Below are 16,103 nucleotides of genomic sequence, written 5' to 3' on the forward strand. Positions count from 1 at the left end.
GTCACCCTTGGCCAGCTGCCAACCCCCCCCCCCCCACCTCAAGAGGTCTCTACAGAAGAGGACTGCATCCTCAGGCACTGTCAGAATTTTCTCTCGGGCCACCTGGTGGCAGGCGGGAAAGCTGACCATGGAACAGGGGCTGTTCTGGGGCAAGGGGCCAAGTCACAGGTGACTGCCCTCAGAGACCTGACTTTCCTTAGTGGCCTTTGATGTAATTTTTAAAACAAAGATCTTGTTTATACAGAAATTTTCAGAAAACATCCAGTAAATTAACTGGACTACTAAAGTACTGAAGTCCGCTAGCTCCAAACGCAAGGACTGGGGAGGACTTACTACGTAAAACAGAATCTCAACTCTCTCCTTATCCTAATTTATTTTCCCTCATATCACTTACTACCACCTCGTATGTACTTTCTTATTGCCCATCTCCACCCTGAACCCTCATTAGTCCCACAGACTCTCTCACAGTTGTATTTCCAATGCCAGACACACAGTAGGTACACAAGAGATCACTGTCAAATGTTGAAAAGTATCAGGAGGAGGGGCAGTCATCAGACAGCGACCTTGGCTTGTGGAGACTCCCAATTCAAAAACGCTGAGGCCTGCAACACACCAGACATCAGTGGTAGGTGGGGGTGGAGAGGGCTGGGAGAGGGGTACCATGCGAATACAGTGCAAAATCAGAAGTGGTTCCTGCCCTTCTGGAATGTTTGGGGCAGGAGGGGGCCGGGGCAGACATTGATCAAAGGATTACACAGATACATGTGAAAAGGTCCGCAGCCTAGCAGTGGTGGTTGGTGTATCACCTGACTGAGGTTATCAAGGGAAAGGCTTTTCTCGGTGAGTGGGGACTGAACTGAAGGGAGAATGCCCTCGAGAACATCGCGGTGGAGAGAAAAGCGGTAAAGCTAGAGGCTGGATGGCGCGCGGGCCTCGCAGGTGCTTCAAACTGGTGGCCGGAGAGGCTGAGCAGCGCCGCTGCAGTTGGAGGCGGCCGCGAGCCCTGGGTCCCTGGGTGATATTTACCAGCTCTTAATGACGGCGGGGTAATCACCCTAATGAAAAACTCCCTCCGGGCGCGGGCCAGCCAGACTGCGATGAGGAAACCGGGAGGCATTTCGGAGCCGCCGGTGACTCAGGCTGAGTGTGCCGCGCGCGGGCCGGCCACTGGGCCCGAGGGGCTCCCGAGTCCCCTCTCCTGCTCCGTGCGCCCCTCCAGCGCCGCCCTTAGAGCGCGGAGAGCCGAGGCCAGGCCGGCTCTCGTCGGCCAAGTCATTGGCAAAGCCGATCGCCCACTGCCACCCTCCGCCAGGCTGATGGCTGAGACTTCTTTCTCCGCCGCTGCGCGGGTCTGTGCCCACCTCCCCTCCCCCACCCCACCCCAACTCATGACCTCGGCTCCCCAGCTGCCTGAGTGTGGGTGGGGGCCACACTCTGGGGTGCTCAAAACACTCCTGCAGATGCCGAGTGTCTGGGCTTTGCATCTACCGCACTTTCTCCGGCAGAGCCTCAGTTTCCCTGATAGAGCGACAGGAGCTCAAGATTCTCCACACCAGCCCCCACCCTGCCCCCGGGTGGCGGGAGTATTAATTACAGTTTGTTCCTGGCTTTGAAGATGAAAAAATGCCGAGGATCATTACCACTCAATTAATGGGACTATTACCACTTGGGTTTATGTCTGATGACTCCTACCCCACCCCCAACCTGGATCCATGTTGCCTTGGACTCCCCACGTTCCTTCTTTCTCCCGGATTTCACACCTGCAGTTAGCCGCCTTTCCTGCTCCTGCTAATAGCATCACAATTGGGACCTGGTAGAGTGTCGAGCACATTCATTCTCCAACAAATATTGATGGAGCACCCACCGCTCCCTTGCATAAGCCAGGTTCTTCTAGCTGGGGATACAGCAATGGGGGTCCAGACCCAGGCCTTTGCCTCCCTGAAGCCTATGTTCTAGTAGACGCCCAAATGTCTGATGGCATCTAGCAGATCCAGGCCCAGGGCTGACTCCCTGCTCTCCCTCTAGGATTCCTCATTCACCCACAAACAAACTCTGATGAGGCCAGTGAAGTCTTGGAAGGACAGTGCTCATGGGTTCTACTTTCAGAGATTAAAGCAATAAAATTAACATGAAAATGAGGGGGGAAATCACAGCTCCTTGCACAGAATACCTCCTGCCCTTCTCTCCCCTTCCATCCCCTCCTCCAGTCTCCCCTCTCCTCTCCTCATCACTTATGGATCTTAACCCATCCTCAAGGCCTCGATCAAGCTCCACCCCTCATCAGGCTTTCCCCTCTCCCTGAGCACATCCTTCTGCAAGCCCCCAGTGGTCCTTCCCCCTTTGAACTCCCTGCCTACACCTCCTTTGAGGACTGATCTTGTGTACGATGGCTTCTACCACCACCCCATCCTTCACTTCCCTTTCAACTGCCTGCTCCCTGACAGACAGCAGGATCCTAGTCTCAAGCTCACAGAATGCCCAGGAAGTGCTCCCTGGATGTTTGTCTCATTGAAATGAGAGAGCTAAGTCCCAGACCCAGGAGCCTCCCCCTCCACCCTAGAAAGAAATGAATTTTGGTGGACAAGGCTCCCCCATCCTGTATAGTGGGGCAATAGAAATGAAAGGACCAGGTGGGAAGGATGAAGTGGGCCCTGTGTTCCTCAAATTGGCCACGTTTCAGAATCACCCATGTGGACACTTGAACTGGGTCAACAGTGGCTTATGGAGCACCTGCTGCGGACAGGCAGGGGATGTGCTGGGGAGACAGAAGAATAAGGCTCAGTCTCTGCCCCAGCGAGCTCGGACACCATCTCTTGTTATCCAGTGACTTTATTGGTGATCTGGGATTAAGTAATTCTGGATGGCCCAAATAATTCTGCAAAGAGAGAGAAATATATCATGCCCCTTCTTTGCCCATCTGTCCTGAGCCCTAGCAGAAAAGCTCATGCCATCATTCAGGCTGATGGGCAGACTTCCAGTGGGTCCCAGCTGGCCAGTATTGTTCAGCCCTCAGAGAGACAGGATGGGCCTTTACTCCAGTGGTTGTAAAAAGAGTTTCATTTTCTAGGAGAGCTACAGTATAACAAAAGTCAGGAAGCCCTGCCTAGGCCATCTGGTGAAAGAGGATGCTAATACAACCGAGGACTTCGAATCTGGGCCCAAAAGAGTCATGAACTGCTTCCCCCCACATCCCAGGTTTTTGACTGCACAGAATAGTAAGGAAGAAGCCAGAAAAGTTTGTCCCCAACTCCTCGCCTTGACGGATGAGGCAAAGGGCCCCATTGTTGTAGGCTGAGGAGGGTCCTGAGACTGAGCTGGTAAGAGACACAAGGATCTAGAGAACACAGCTCTCTCTGGTTCCCCAAAAGTTTTCCTTCCAAGGCGGAGAGGAGAGGAATCTGCCAGCCCCTTGGATCCTGCACCTGTCCCATGGGTGAAGCCTGCAGCCAGCAGGAGGCTGGTTGTGTGGGAGCAGGTCAGAGGGAATCGCTCTCTCCTCTCTCTCCCTCCTTTTCTTTCTGTCCCTCTTTCCTCCCTCTGCTTGCCTCCCCCACTGCCCCCCCGACACTCACACCTTTTCTGGTTCATTTCAAATGACCAAGTTCCTCTTTTCAAAAAGCCTCATCCCCCAAGAGTCTCTTATCTGTAGAGACACAGTCCCTCCCAGCTGAGAAGGGGGCTGTCCCACAGTGGCCCCCAGGGGCAATGACAGGCCCTCTGAGCACATGACTCCACTTACCCTCCATGCACCCCTGAGCTAAGACAGCGAAGTTCCCATAACAAGCCCCCCTCCTCTGACCCATCTCTCCTCCTCCCCGAGGGTCTCAGAAGCCCAAACTTGATGGAGAACACTAACACATCTCCTACCAACCCTTTCCACAATAGAATCCGAAACTCATGGGTCAACAGAGCTGGGAGGAATTTACAGGTAGGTTCTCCAGTCTGGCCCCTACCAGAAGCCCAGGCCCAGAGAGCCAGGCCCAGAGTCACAGAGACGATTAATGGCAGAACCCAGGAGTCCTGATTCACAGGCCAGGGTGCATACTTTCCATTTACCCGTGCAGCAAACTTGTTCCAAGTCTCACCTTCTTATCTAAGACCTGCCTTCTCTCCCTGCCCCAGCCCCCTCATCCTCTGGACCCCCATGGCGGTTACTCACTGCCTTGGACCTATGTCTGAAGAGGGGTCCTCAGGACCACTTTGCCCGCGCCCTCCCCAGCAAATATCTTTGTAACAGGACTTTTTCCCTTTGGTCACCAGATTCTCCCTGGAATTGCTTGAAGAGTAGTCAAAAACACCCGGATTCAACATGATTAGAATGAGTTCATTTGAATGTAGGCATAAGCAGGTGTTTAAAATGGAATGTGTGATTGGCTTAGTGAGAAGCCTGTGATCTCTGAGCCAACCGAGGGCAGTGGTACCTGAGCTCAGAGTGACACAGATGCTGGCCCACCTACTGGGAGCCCGGAAACACTGCTCCTCCCTGACCTCTGCGCGCTGTACCTCCCCCAACCCCCGCGCTCTCCGCTGGGTGGGGCCTCCTCCCCTCCCCCCACGCTGGGTCCCGGGGGAGCAGGGAGGCAGAATCCAGCTACCCTTGCTTCTACTCGTTGCCTTCTCCGCAGGATTTATACCTACCCTTCCTCTTACCCATACCTGCCATCTCCTCTTTCCCCTGACAGCCAAAATGGGAACAGAAAATGTTGGGGGGCAGCCCTAAAAGCTTCCTCAGGATTATTGTAAAGAACGAAGTAAATGAAGTATGTCCCCGGACCCCTGTTGCCCAGTGTTCTGTGGGTACAGAAGCTCAGTGAGCCTGAAGCCTCCAGAAGTCCGCACACAGTGCTCTGAACTGGGACCCTTGAAAGTCGTCATGGCTGTCAAGTTCCCTTCCACAAGCTTCTAGGCAAACCCCACCTAGGGCCAGAGCTGGCTGTCATTACTGAACAAATGGCAATGAATTCTGGACCACCACGGAGGGCTGGCCAGGGAGATCCCACTGCTGACCTTTCTGTCTTTTGTGAGTGTCCTGTGCGGCACCTCAGAAGGGAAAGTAACTGAAAACCCTTCAGGGAACTGTCATTCAGGAGCAGTCCCAGCAGGGTGGGCCCTGTCCATGGGTGCCTGGTATGGCTGGAGGAACCCCAGATGCTCTCTGCACCCCCAAACCTCCCACTCCTTGTCCTGAGCTTGATATCCCATGATCAGACCTCATCCCAGCAGCATTTATGAGTTCCTGCCATTTTTCAGGTGTTACTCTAAGCCTGGGCTTAATTCCTTTGGGTTATATATTACCCTCTTCTAAGCATTTTCTGTTAAAAGTCAAATACCCTCTGAGATGGGCAATGCATTAAATCACCAACACTCCAGTTTGAATTAACTGGGGGTTTCTTTCTTGTGAGACAGCAGAAAAGGATTAGCTATTTTTAGCAAAAGGGGAGCTCAAGTTCAGAGGGCAGAGGTGACTGCAGAACTAAGGAGCCACACAGAGCGCCAACCTGGCTTTTTTCTGCGGTGGATTTGTAGGCCCACATCCCCTCCTTCCCCTTCCCTTTCACCAAGACAGATACACCCATTGCCCCCACAAGCAGGAGCAGTCCCATAAGTGCAGCTGGTGAGGCTAGCTGCATTCCGTAGGAGAGAGAAGCAGGGGCTGGGTGGCCTTGGCCCTGCTGCATAGGGTCTGGGCCTGCCTTTCACCATCTCCCGGCTGAGGACGCCCCGAACCAGTGCCTACTCGCTCCCCAACAAGTCTGGGGCTTGGAGTTCAGGTAATTAGGCCCTTGGCAATCTCACCTGAGCGCACCAATAAAACTGAGACAATCACCCTCAGCCCCTGTTCAGGAGGGAGAGGAGAAAGAAGGAGGGAGGGAAAGAGGAAAACTTTTTTTCTGTGCTGAATTCAAGACTTGGCAGCCAGAGAGGAGAATGCTATTAGGCTACAGGTGGCCACTCCAAATACCCAAGTCCCACTTCATACCCAAAACTGTCCCTTCCTGCCACAGAACCCTGGCCTCCATCTGCCACCATCATTCAGGCTAATAGGCAACACCTGTGCAGACTTCAAACTGACCAGCAGCCAGGCAATGAGGACCTCTGCTTTTTGAGGCAAGCCTTCCCCAGAATGGCTCCTTCTAAGGCAGAGGAGGGAAGGAAGGACACCTGAATCCCCCAGCCCACCCTGGAGCCAGAGCCACCCTCCATAAAAGTCTAGAGGGATGCTTCAGAGTGTTAAAGAGCAACTGAGTGACTTCTTTGTATCCTGTTCTATGTCACCACCAGCTATTGAGGGCTCAGTCCTTGTCTAGGTTCTTGAAGAGTGAGGACCATTCTGTAACCATCTCCATTATGACACAGTGCCCAGGAGGTACCTGACGCACAAATAGGACGTCCTAGATGTGATCACACTGATATGGGATGGAGTTTCACACCTGCTCCTTTGTACTCCCTATATCAACTACATGCAATCCTAAGACACACAAAGGTAAAAGACTTTTCTGTCACATGGTGGAATCGAGAATTTACTTTAACATCAATAATTGCCATTTATTGAGTGCTTGCTAGGGGTCGAGTAAAAGTACTCTGTGAGGATTATTTAATTTAATTCTTCCTAAAGGATTGGTATTATTATTATCCCAACTGACAGACAAAGAAACTGAGGCCAAGAAAGAAATTCAGAAATTTGCCTAAGATCACACTAAAGTTTTAATGAATACTAATTTTTCTAGGTCAAGGACTAGTAGGAAGGAGAGGGCAGGCATCTTGCCCCCAAAAGACTCCTATCCAATCTCACCAACAAGCAAGCAGGCTTGGAGCAGGCCTGCAAACCCTGCTACTTGCTCTCCTTGGATGCAACAGGTCTAGCTCGCGTAACAGTGCGGGCTGTCTCTGGAATGGCTACACTCTTACACGGTGTTGGGGGCCCTGGAAGCTTTCAAAGATCTCAAATGCTCCTATTGCCTCTGCCTTTCCTAACAGGACTGGGGTTTCCAGCTCCTCGCTCTCCTCTCCTGGTGAGAGGTTCATCAGGTGGGAGGGGGTGCATCATGGTAGGGTCCTCTGGAGCTGAGCTAGGCGGCCAGAAGAGCTCTGGCTTCCTCCCCGCCACCCGCACAGGCTGAGATACGCCTCGCGCGGGGAAACATGGGCACTGCAGTCACCATTCGGGCCTGCGGCTCGCCTAAGGCCGCGGACCTCCCGGCGCCTCCCCTCCCGGGCAGAAACCCGCCAGGACCCTCGCCACCTCCGGCTGCCCGCTCAGCAGGAAACGCCGCAGAGGGACCGGGACTGGGACTGGAGCGGCCGAAGCTCGCTGGTGGCCGCCTCTCCCCGCCTCTCCGCTGCTGCCAGGCTCCACGGCCAGAGGCCGGAGACGCTGGCTAATTTTTCACGCCCCCCAGACCGCCTCCCTAGGTGACGCTACAGCCTGTGCGGTTCCTTTAAAGGCTGCGGGTTCCGTTCTTCTTTCCTTTTCCACTGGATGCCAAAATATGCAAATCCGGGGACCGGAATCTGCAGCCAAATCGAGAAGGAGAAGGGGCGCGGCCGGCGCGTCACCGGATCCGCTCCTTGTATGGCTCTTCCCGGCTTGGCCCGCCGCCCCGCGACCCTCCCTGCAGCCGCCAGGGCCCCTCCCGCGCCCAGCCCGGCTCACACTGCCGCCCACGCCCCCGGGCCGGCCAATCGCCCCCCCCCCCTTGGGAGGGAGCCGGGGGCGGGAGGCGCTGCATGCCCTGATTCCGGCCGGAGCCGGGGACCGCTGCAGAGCGCTCCCTCCCCGCGCCGCGCGGGCGGAGGAGAGCCCGGGGGCGCAGAGCCTCCCCGGTATAGGTGTGGGGAGCCTGGCGGGAGCGGCAGCAGGGGCGGGGGAGTGGGGGCTCGCGGGCGGCGGGAATCCCTCCTTTCCTAAGAACCAGAGGAGATCCGGGGGAGGCTGGGCCCTCCCACCCTTAGTTCTCCACCGAGTGAAGTGGAGGGGAGGAGAGAGAGGTTGTCATCCACCCCCACGACGATGTGCAGCTCGGGAGTTCCTCCCACACGTCCCCGGCCCGCGTGGCCCTCCCACAGAGTGAGGCCCGGGGATCCTCTCCTCCTCCTTGTCAACACTCCCACTCCCCCTGAGAAATGCATGTTCCCCCAACCCCAACTCCCGAGCGAGGGACGCGGGATTCACCGCGCCCACACGGCCACCGAGGAGGGAATCCTCCCACGCCGAGCCGGTGTGATTCGGGGTCGCTCCCCCACGCTCCCCTCCTCTCCTCCCCATCTGTCGCGGCCCGGCCGCGCCCGCTCTGGGAGCAGGCCTCGGGGAACTTAACAGCCGCCCCCGGGATCTGCTGCCGCTCCGGGAGGTGACAGCGTTCGGGGTCGGCAAACGGGCGGCCCTTAACTGCAGGGCACCGGCAATCAGCACTGGGGACAGCCCTGTGGAAGGCGAGGGGGTGGGCAGACACTAGGGGAGGCCGCCGCGGTGGCTCAGGGACTGTGGGCTCGGCAGGCTCCGGCTGCAACTCAGTGGCGGGCCCTTCGCAGGCAGCAATAGGCAGAGACTACGCCGGGGCCTGCTGGGCCCTCCTGCCATCCCGTGACCAAAGGGAGTGATTTGGAACCGTTAGGGAATTTATCAAGGATTTGATGCACGTGTTTCCTATCCCCTCAACTTCATTCCTTCTTCACTACCAAAACTTCACATCCTCGACCCTAAATGTGCGGGGGTTCTGGCCTCCCGCGCAGTCGCTCTGCAGCTATGAATCTCCCCGACACTGCGCTCAGCTGGGTGTCAGCACAGGGTCAGGAGCCCAGGGAGCAGCAGGAGTGTGGGCGGCGAATCAGAGGGAGGAAGCACAAAAGTTCCCGGGATACTGGACCAGAGATCCCAGACCTTCTGGAATCCTCCTCAGAGGGAGTGCGCTCCATTCCTCCCAGTCCCAAGCAGGGTCCTGGGCGCGAGAAGAGACACGGGGGGGCAGGGTGGGAGCGCACACCTTCCGTGTTTCCCAGAAGTTCCCAGGCTGCAAAAGGACCCTGCCAGGTGTTTTCAATTCTCTTTCCTCCTGCTAGGGGTGTCGGAGGCCACTTGCAAACAAGCCTACCCCACGTCCCTTCGTCCTGCGAGCGCGCTCTCCTAGCGCAGACATCAAGTAAACACACAGGCGGCTGTTGCTCTTTCAACCCAGCGCTGTGCGCTTTCCGCTTCTTGTTCAGTTACATCCTTCTTTTCTCTCTCCTCTCCAATTTCCCTTCCTTCTTCTCTTCTCTTTCTTTCTCTTTTTTTAAGATCCGCGAGCGGTGCGGGCGCCGCACGTTGGCTGCGGCCCGCTTCCTGCTTTCTAATGTTCCATTGTGAGGAGCTTCCATTGTGACGTCGCGCCCCTTCGGCTGGGCTTTGTCTGTCCATATATGGGCAGCTACGTCACGGAGCTTTCCCGGGGCTCAGATAAATAGGCTGGTGGAGTTCCCTGGCTGGGAGCTTTTGGGCAGCAGTGAGCTTGCTAGGAAGCGGCGGGGCTGGTGGTGTTGGTAGCAGCGGCAGCAGCAGCGGCAGAGGCAGCGGCGGCGGCAGTGGCGGCGGTGGCGGTGGCGGATCGGGGGGCGGGGGGGCCGCGGGCGCGCGTCTGTTTGTAAGATCAATACTGAGACCGCGTTCGACCCCCTGGGGCCGAGATCCCCCCCCCAGCCCAGCCCCCACCCCCCCGCACACGCCCCCCCACCACGACCCAGCCTCTTAACGGCACCAGCAGAGGCACCCAAGAGGATTGCCCGCCTTTGCCCTCTCTACCACCCCCCCCAAAAAGAGAAGATCCCCTCCCCAGGCCCACCCCTTCCCCTCTTTCCTCCCCCCTCCCCCCGAACTTTCCCTCTCGCATGCTTTTCCCCTGCACCACGGATCGCCTCTCGGATGCCGCTTGCCTGGAAGCTGCGTTAGGAGCGAGCGGCGGCGGTGGCGGCGGTGGCGGTGGCGGCAGCTCGGGAGTGCTATGACCGGCAAACTCGCCGAGAAGCTGCCGGTGACCATGAGCAGTTTGCTAAACCAACTGCCTGACAATCTGTACCCCGAGGAGATCCCCAGCGCGCTCAACCTCTTTTCTGGCAGCAGCGACTCGGTAGCCCATTACAATCAGATGGCTACAGGTAAGGGCGGCGGGGAGGCGGCGAGGCTGCGAAGAAGGAAAGGGAGAGAGGAAGAGGAGGAGGGAACAGCTAGCGAAGGATGGGTGGATGGATGGATGGAGAGGTGGGGGGCGCGCTGGGAATTTTCCGGGGGGCGAGTTGCTTTTCCCACCCACTCCTCCCGCCCTCCCCGATCGGGAAGGCTCGGTTGGCGACGCCACGGTAGAGGCTTCGGTTCTCCCGGGTGGGGGCAGCCGCCGACCGAAGGGAGGTAGGTGCCAGCGGCTCTGGGGTTCTCCACTTAGGGGGCGCGATCGCCGGGCTGCGCGAAAGGCGTAGTGCTGTCGCCCCTTTCCCGGGAGGAGCCCAACGTCCCTTTCACCCGCGCTCTCCCCCCCCTTACTCCCTCAGCCTCCCACCCGGGATGGAGCCATGTGCGGCGTGGAGTCCCCGCGGTGGGAGAGGTACTGCGACGCTGCCTTTCCAGGGCGTTCAGCAAAGCCGTGGGGGTGTGGGGACGGCGGGGAGGGGAGAAGGTGGGGGTCCACCCGCGCGGAGGCTGCTATGGGGGGCGCTCCCAGGGCCGAGGAGCTTAGGAAGAGCGGCCACTCCCGCCATGGAGATACTGGCCGGTTTTCTGCCGCCCTCCACTCTCGCTAAGCTGAGGCTGGGCTTTCCCCCTTCTGCAAGAGCCGAAAGCTCTTGCAGGCCCGGAGGAAGCTGGGGCTGGGGGAGGAGGTGGGAGAGCTCCCTTTGCGGGCAGTACCCCTCTGGGGGCCGAGGACAAAGCTTCGGAGCGCTCCGGGTCGGCAACCCCGGCACAGTGCGCTTGGGAAGGGCGTGGGGGGGCTTCGTCGGGGCAGGAAAGGCGCGGCGTCCGGCGCGGATAGGGCTGGGGGAAGAGGCCGAGTTGTGTGCGCTAGAGAGCGAGAGCCTGGCGCGCTCCGGGTCTGAAACTACCTGTAGCTGCAGCTACCTGCCCGCCCCACCTCGGGAATAACAACAATGCTGCTCGCGCGCGCGCCTGTGTCTCTGTGTGTGTTACGTGTGTGCGCGGCGTGTGCGATGTGTGTGCAGCAGCCACTCCACACCCCGATCCGTAGTATTTTGCTGTATCCAGGTTGCGCCTGGGAGCGCGGCACCGCCCGCTTTGCGCCGGGCGCAGCTTTCCTCTTACCCCATGCGCTGCGCACTCCACCCGGCCGCACCCTCCGCACCTGGGCAAGGACCTGGGAGCCCCGGCCCGGCAGCCGACTCGGCTTCACTCACCCCTCCCCTCTCTCCCCCGCTCTCCGCAGAGAATGTGATGGACATCGGTCTGACCAACGAGAAGCCCAACCCGGAACTCTCTTATTCGGGCTCCTTCCAGCCAGCCCCCGGCAACAAGACCGTGACCTACTTGGGAAAGTTCGCCTTCGACTCCCCTTCCAACTGGTGCCAGGACAACATCATTAGCCTCATGAGCGCCGGCATCTTGGGGGTGCCCCCGGCCTCAGGGGCACTCAGCACGCAGACCTCCACGGCCAGCATGGTGCAGCCGCCGCAGGGCGAAGTGGAGGCCATGTATCCGACGCTGCCCCCCTATTCTAACTGCAGTGATCTCTACTCGGAGCCTGTGTCTTTCCACGACCCCCAGGGCAACCCCGGCCTCGCCTATTCCCCCCAGGATTACCAATCGGCCAAACCGGCCTTGGACAGCAATCTCTTCCCCATGATTCCTGACTACAATCTATACCACCACCCCAACGACATGGGCTCCATTCCGGAGCACAAGCCCTTCCAGGGAATGGACCCCATCCGGGTCAATCCGCCCCCTATTACTCCCCTGGAGACCATCAAGGCATTCAAAGACAAGCAGATCCACCCGGGCTTTGGCAGCCTGCCCCAGCCGCCGCTCACGCTCAAGCCCATCCGGCCCCGCAAGTACCCCAACCGACCCAGCAAGACCCCGCTCCACGAGCGGCCCCACGCGTGCCCGGCGGAGGGCTGCGACCGCCGTTTCAGCCGCTCGGACGAGCTGACCCGGCACCTGCGCATCCACACGGGCCACAAGCCCTTCCAGTGCCGGATCTGCATGCGGAGCTTCAGCCGCAGCGACCACCTTACCACTCACATCCGCACGCATACGGGCGAGAAGCCCTTTGCCTGCGAGTTCTGCGGGCGCAAGTTTGCGCGCAGCGACGAGCGCAAGCGCCACGCCAAGATCCACCTCAAGCAAAAGGAGAAGAAGGCGGAGAAGGGGGGTGCGCCTTCTGCGTCCTCAGCGGCCCCGGTGTCCCTGGCCCCTGTGGTCACCACCTGCGCCTGAGGCTGGGGCCCCGAGATCCCACTTTTCCCCTTCAGTGTCTCCCAGCTGCTCGCCTGAAAGCAGCCGGAAAGCTAGCCACGGAGGCGCAGGGGCCGCGCCCTGGCCTCTCCATGGACGTAAGGCCCCTTGTTTCCCTTCGCTGTCCCCCGTTTACACCCTTTCACACCGGCCAACGGTCGGGGGCCAGGGCAGGAGGCGTCTTCCCCTCGCTGCCCCCCCTTAGCCAAGGCGTGGGGGCGGAAAGGTGGCGTCTAGCCCGCTTTGTTCAGTTCGGATCGTCTTGATCCAGGGGCCGCTGGGCCGCACCAAGGACCTGCGGGGGACTGAAGGCGGGGCCCGCCCAAGCCTCGCTGGACCCAAGCACCTCACGGTTCCCCCCACGTCTCCCTCGGTTCCCCCTCGAAGACCCGAGAGGGGGAGGGGGTAAGGAGCGCACCAAAGCGCAGAGCTTGCTGCCCGCCGCACGCACGCGCGCCTGCGTGCGGGGATGCGCGCGAGTGTGCGTGCTCGCGTGAGTGTCTGTGTGCGTGTGTGTGTTTCTCTCTGTGTGTGTATGTGCGCGCGCGCGCGCGTGTGTGTGAGACTCTTGAGCTGAACTGGGCTGTGTCCACCCCAAACTCTTCCCCACATCGGGTCCCCAGGCCGCTGGGGGCCTGCACGTGGCGGGACGAGACGGTCTTCCATCTGCTCGGAAATAATGTTTCTCACAGAAATGCCTCGGATGCCGCCGCCGCGGTCCTGCTACCGCCGCTTAGGGTTTGGCCCCTCAGAATCCCTCCTCTTCCGAGCGCTTCCCTCTCAAGGCCTCAGGGCAGTTTGATCTGCGGGGAGAAGGAGCAGTCATCACTGAACCTGCCTTTAAAGAATATATATTTCCTCCGCCCCACTTTTTAAAATCTCTCTTCCTGAGTTTGCCCTCTGCCCTTCCCCCTCCTCTTCTCCCTTCTCCCCTCTAAGCCTTTTCCCATCTCTTTCAAAATCTTTTTCCAAAAAGGCAGGCCTCAACCAGCCACCCCATTTCACCTTCTTTTTGTCTTCTCTCACTCACATACCCATTTCTCTTTCCACCATTGATGGGAAAGCAGCCTTTTTTTTTTTTTTTTTTTTTTTTTTGCCCTTTGTCATCACTAACAATTCAAATTTATCTATATGGTATGTGTGTGTACGTGTATGTATGTGTGTATGTATATACATATATATAACATACACACAATATATATTCCTAGCAAAATAAAATCTCTGAGGTACTTGGCTATCCAGTGCAGTGCACTGGAATAAAGAGAATTTGTAGGCTTATACAGCTTTAAATGATTTATTTTTTATGAAAAATTGAACTGATGAGATTATATCTTCCTATGTGCATATGTGTGTGATTATATATCAGACATACATATGCACACATACACAACCATCTCTGTCCAAATTTACCTCCAAGCTATGGGGATGTTTGCATTAATCCATGTTGATGAATGAGGCATATCTCTTCCATACCCCCAGTCTCACCTTCTCCTTGCCCTACCTCACCTTTTCTCAGGCGCCCCCTCCTCCCCGGCCCTCCTCCACACAGGGGTGACTCTTTTGAAGTGAGTAGTAGGCAAGGTTGCTCTCTGACACAGCTTCCAGCACAGTCTTGACTGAATGTACTGTTCCCTGTTAGCGCTATTTCTCCTGTGGTCGGTAAGCTGCCCAGAGAGAAGGAACAAAGGTCTGGAGTTTACAGAATGTCTGTCTTTAAAGTCACTTTATACGTTTCCCACTTTTTTTTTTTTTAAAGAAAAACACCGTTTTTTTGTTTGTTTGTTTTTGTTTTTGGTTGTTTTTTTGTTTGTTTTTTGGGTTTTTTGTTTTGTTTGTTTTTTGTTTTTTTTTTTTGGTGGTGGATAAATAATACTAAAAGGAGTCTAGTGAAAGGGGGAGAGAAATCAAAGAGCAGGGTGATTGTGGATTTCCAGGTACTTGGACTTTTTGTAGAAGGAGAGAAAAGTGGATGAAGTTTGCCAGGAGGGCCCATATTTTTTCAGCTGAAGGGTAAAATCTTTCTTTGCAGAGACAGTATTTTGCTGAATACTTTTTATAATGTGATGATTATTAAAAAACAAAAATTTTGGTCACTTCAAAGCTGGAAGGAGGAATCAGATTTCCTTTAATATTTTTTCCTTGCTCCTTCTGGTATATGCATGTCACTGCATGATAACTCTGAGTTTTCCTTTGTTTTAATAAAACTGTTCTCAGACATTTAAGCTAAACTAAGAGAAAAATAACTTTGTTGCCAAAAGGTTGTGCTATCCAGATTTTTTTATATGTCTGCATGTTTTAAAAAAACAACAACAACAAAAGAAAATGCACTCTAACTTATGTGAACTGAGAGAAAAAAAAATCAGGTTTTAAACAGGAAAACCTATGGGGAATGATATTTTTTGAAAGACTTTTGTATAAAGTTGAGTACTTAGAAAAAGACAAACCAGATGTAATATATTTTGTGGATGTTTTTATTTCTTGGATTTATAGTACCTTATACTAAGGTTAAAAAAATATGCTTGATATTGTGAAAAGGTGAGATTCTTCACCAACATTTCATTTGCTCCTTTGTCACATTGTTATGCCAATATAATATAGTTAATGAAAACAGCATTTTTAAAAAGCGAAATATTGAAATGGTGTAATGTGGTACCATTTGCACTGTGAGCAAATGCTAATACAGTAAATATATTGTGTTTGCTGACAATCAGCCGGCCTATAAATCTCCTTATTTTATTTCTTGTTTTCATAGCATAAAGTTTTGGTTTGGCCTGTTCTTTGTCTTGTTTTGTTTTTGGCTGGTGGTTGGTTTGATAGGTTCTGATGCCTGGTTTTGCGATTCTTGCTCTGAAACCCCTCAGTGTGGAAATGTAGAATCTGGTGTTATTAGACGTTGGTCAGAATTTTGTGTGGGTTCTGGTGTTTCAAATTCTGTGTTGAGTGTTTACTGTGGTGCTGAGAGAATTCTACTGTAGTTCTAAGGATTCTCCGCCACCCTTCTGGGAGCTTCAAACTGCCAGAGACATTAGGTGAACAGATGAGATAAATTCATGGGAATCAGGGCTAACAACTAGAACCTTCTAGAACCCTTCTTTCATGTTTCCAATGGGTATTTGAGGGTAGAAGGGAGGGGATCTCCTGGTTTATGAACAATTTCTTTGATGGTTTCAGAGTGGGACCTGGGAGGGTCTCTGCACCACGCTGGGTAGAACTGCTTTTGAAGTCTGAACAACAGGTGGAGATTTGAGAGAGGGTTCTTCATGGTTGGCAAGATAAACAGACTGGAAGCTCTTTTGTGTCAGATAATTGGGAAACATCAGGTTTGAAACCCTACAGCTCAGTCCTTTTTGGACAGGATTCTCCAGGCCTCACTGTTCGTAGCTGCCTGGAAAAGGTGGTCCTGGCTGAAAACAGCTCTTATGAACTACCCAAGGACCCGAGAAGAAAGAACACTTGGAATCTGGAGAAATACAGGGAATGTTTTGTACGGCAGCAATCCCTCCCATCTCCCATAGAAGAGGTGCTTCCCTACCCCATGAGCTTTCTTCTCCAGAACCTTCCTTTTCCTTAACTGACTGTGTTTGCCAGCCCTAGAGCTTTCTCCATTTCTCTTGAAGAGATATGCACCCTCCACTTTCTTCCTGTGTCCACATCTGCAACCTGTTCC

At 55.3% G+C, this 16,103-nt stretch overlaps 1 protein-coding gene across 2 annotated transcripts; it reads left to right on the forward strand.

Annotated features, from left to right (window-relative positions):
• Positions 1-9,439: 9,439 nt before the first annotated feature.
• EGR3 (early growth response 3) lies at positions 9,440-15,212 on the forward strand. 2 transcript variants are annotated; one of them, XM_045516664.2, is made up of 3 exons: positions 10,006-10,131; positions 10,522-10,574; positions 11,409-15,212. In XM_045516664.2, the coding sequence occupies exons 2-3, from the start codon at positions 10,535-10,537 to the stop codon at positions 12,416-12,418; spliced, it is 1,050 nt and encodes a 349-aa protein (XP_045372620.1). In that variant the 5' UTR covers positions 10,006-10,131; positions 10,522-10,534; the 3' UTR covers positions 12,419-15,212. The 2 variants fall into 2 exon arrangements, with proteins under 2 accessions (XP_010953283.1, XP_045372620.1); XM_010954981.3 differs by lacking the exon at positions 10,522-10,574 and having other exon boundaries at positions 9,440-10,131.
• The last annotated feature ends 891 nt before the right edge of the window (positions 15,213-16,103 follow it).

This window comes from Camelus bactrianus, chromosome 31, assembly GCF_048773025.1.
Source record: "Camelus bactrianus isolate YW-2024 breed Bactrian camel chromosome 31, ASM4877302v1, whole genome shotgun sequence".
Lineage (NCBI taxonomy): Eukaryota > Metazoa > Chordata > Mammalia > Artiodactyla > Camelidae > Camelus > Camelus bactrianus.

Excerpts from the sequence above, each read along its gene's own strand:
- EGR3 (XM_010954981.3), top strand. The coding sequence starts at position 9,978 with ATGACCGGCAAACTCGCCGAGAAGCTGCCGGTGACCATGAGCAGTTTG. Across the intron at positions 10,132-11,408 it reads TTACAATCAGATGGCTACAG|AGAATGTGATGGACATCGGT; the intron begins GTAAGGGCGGCG and ends CGCTCTCCGCAG.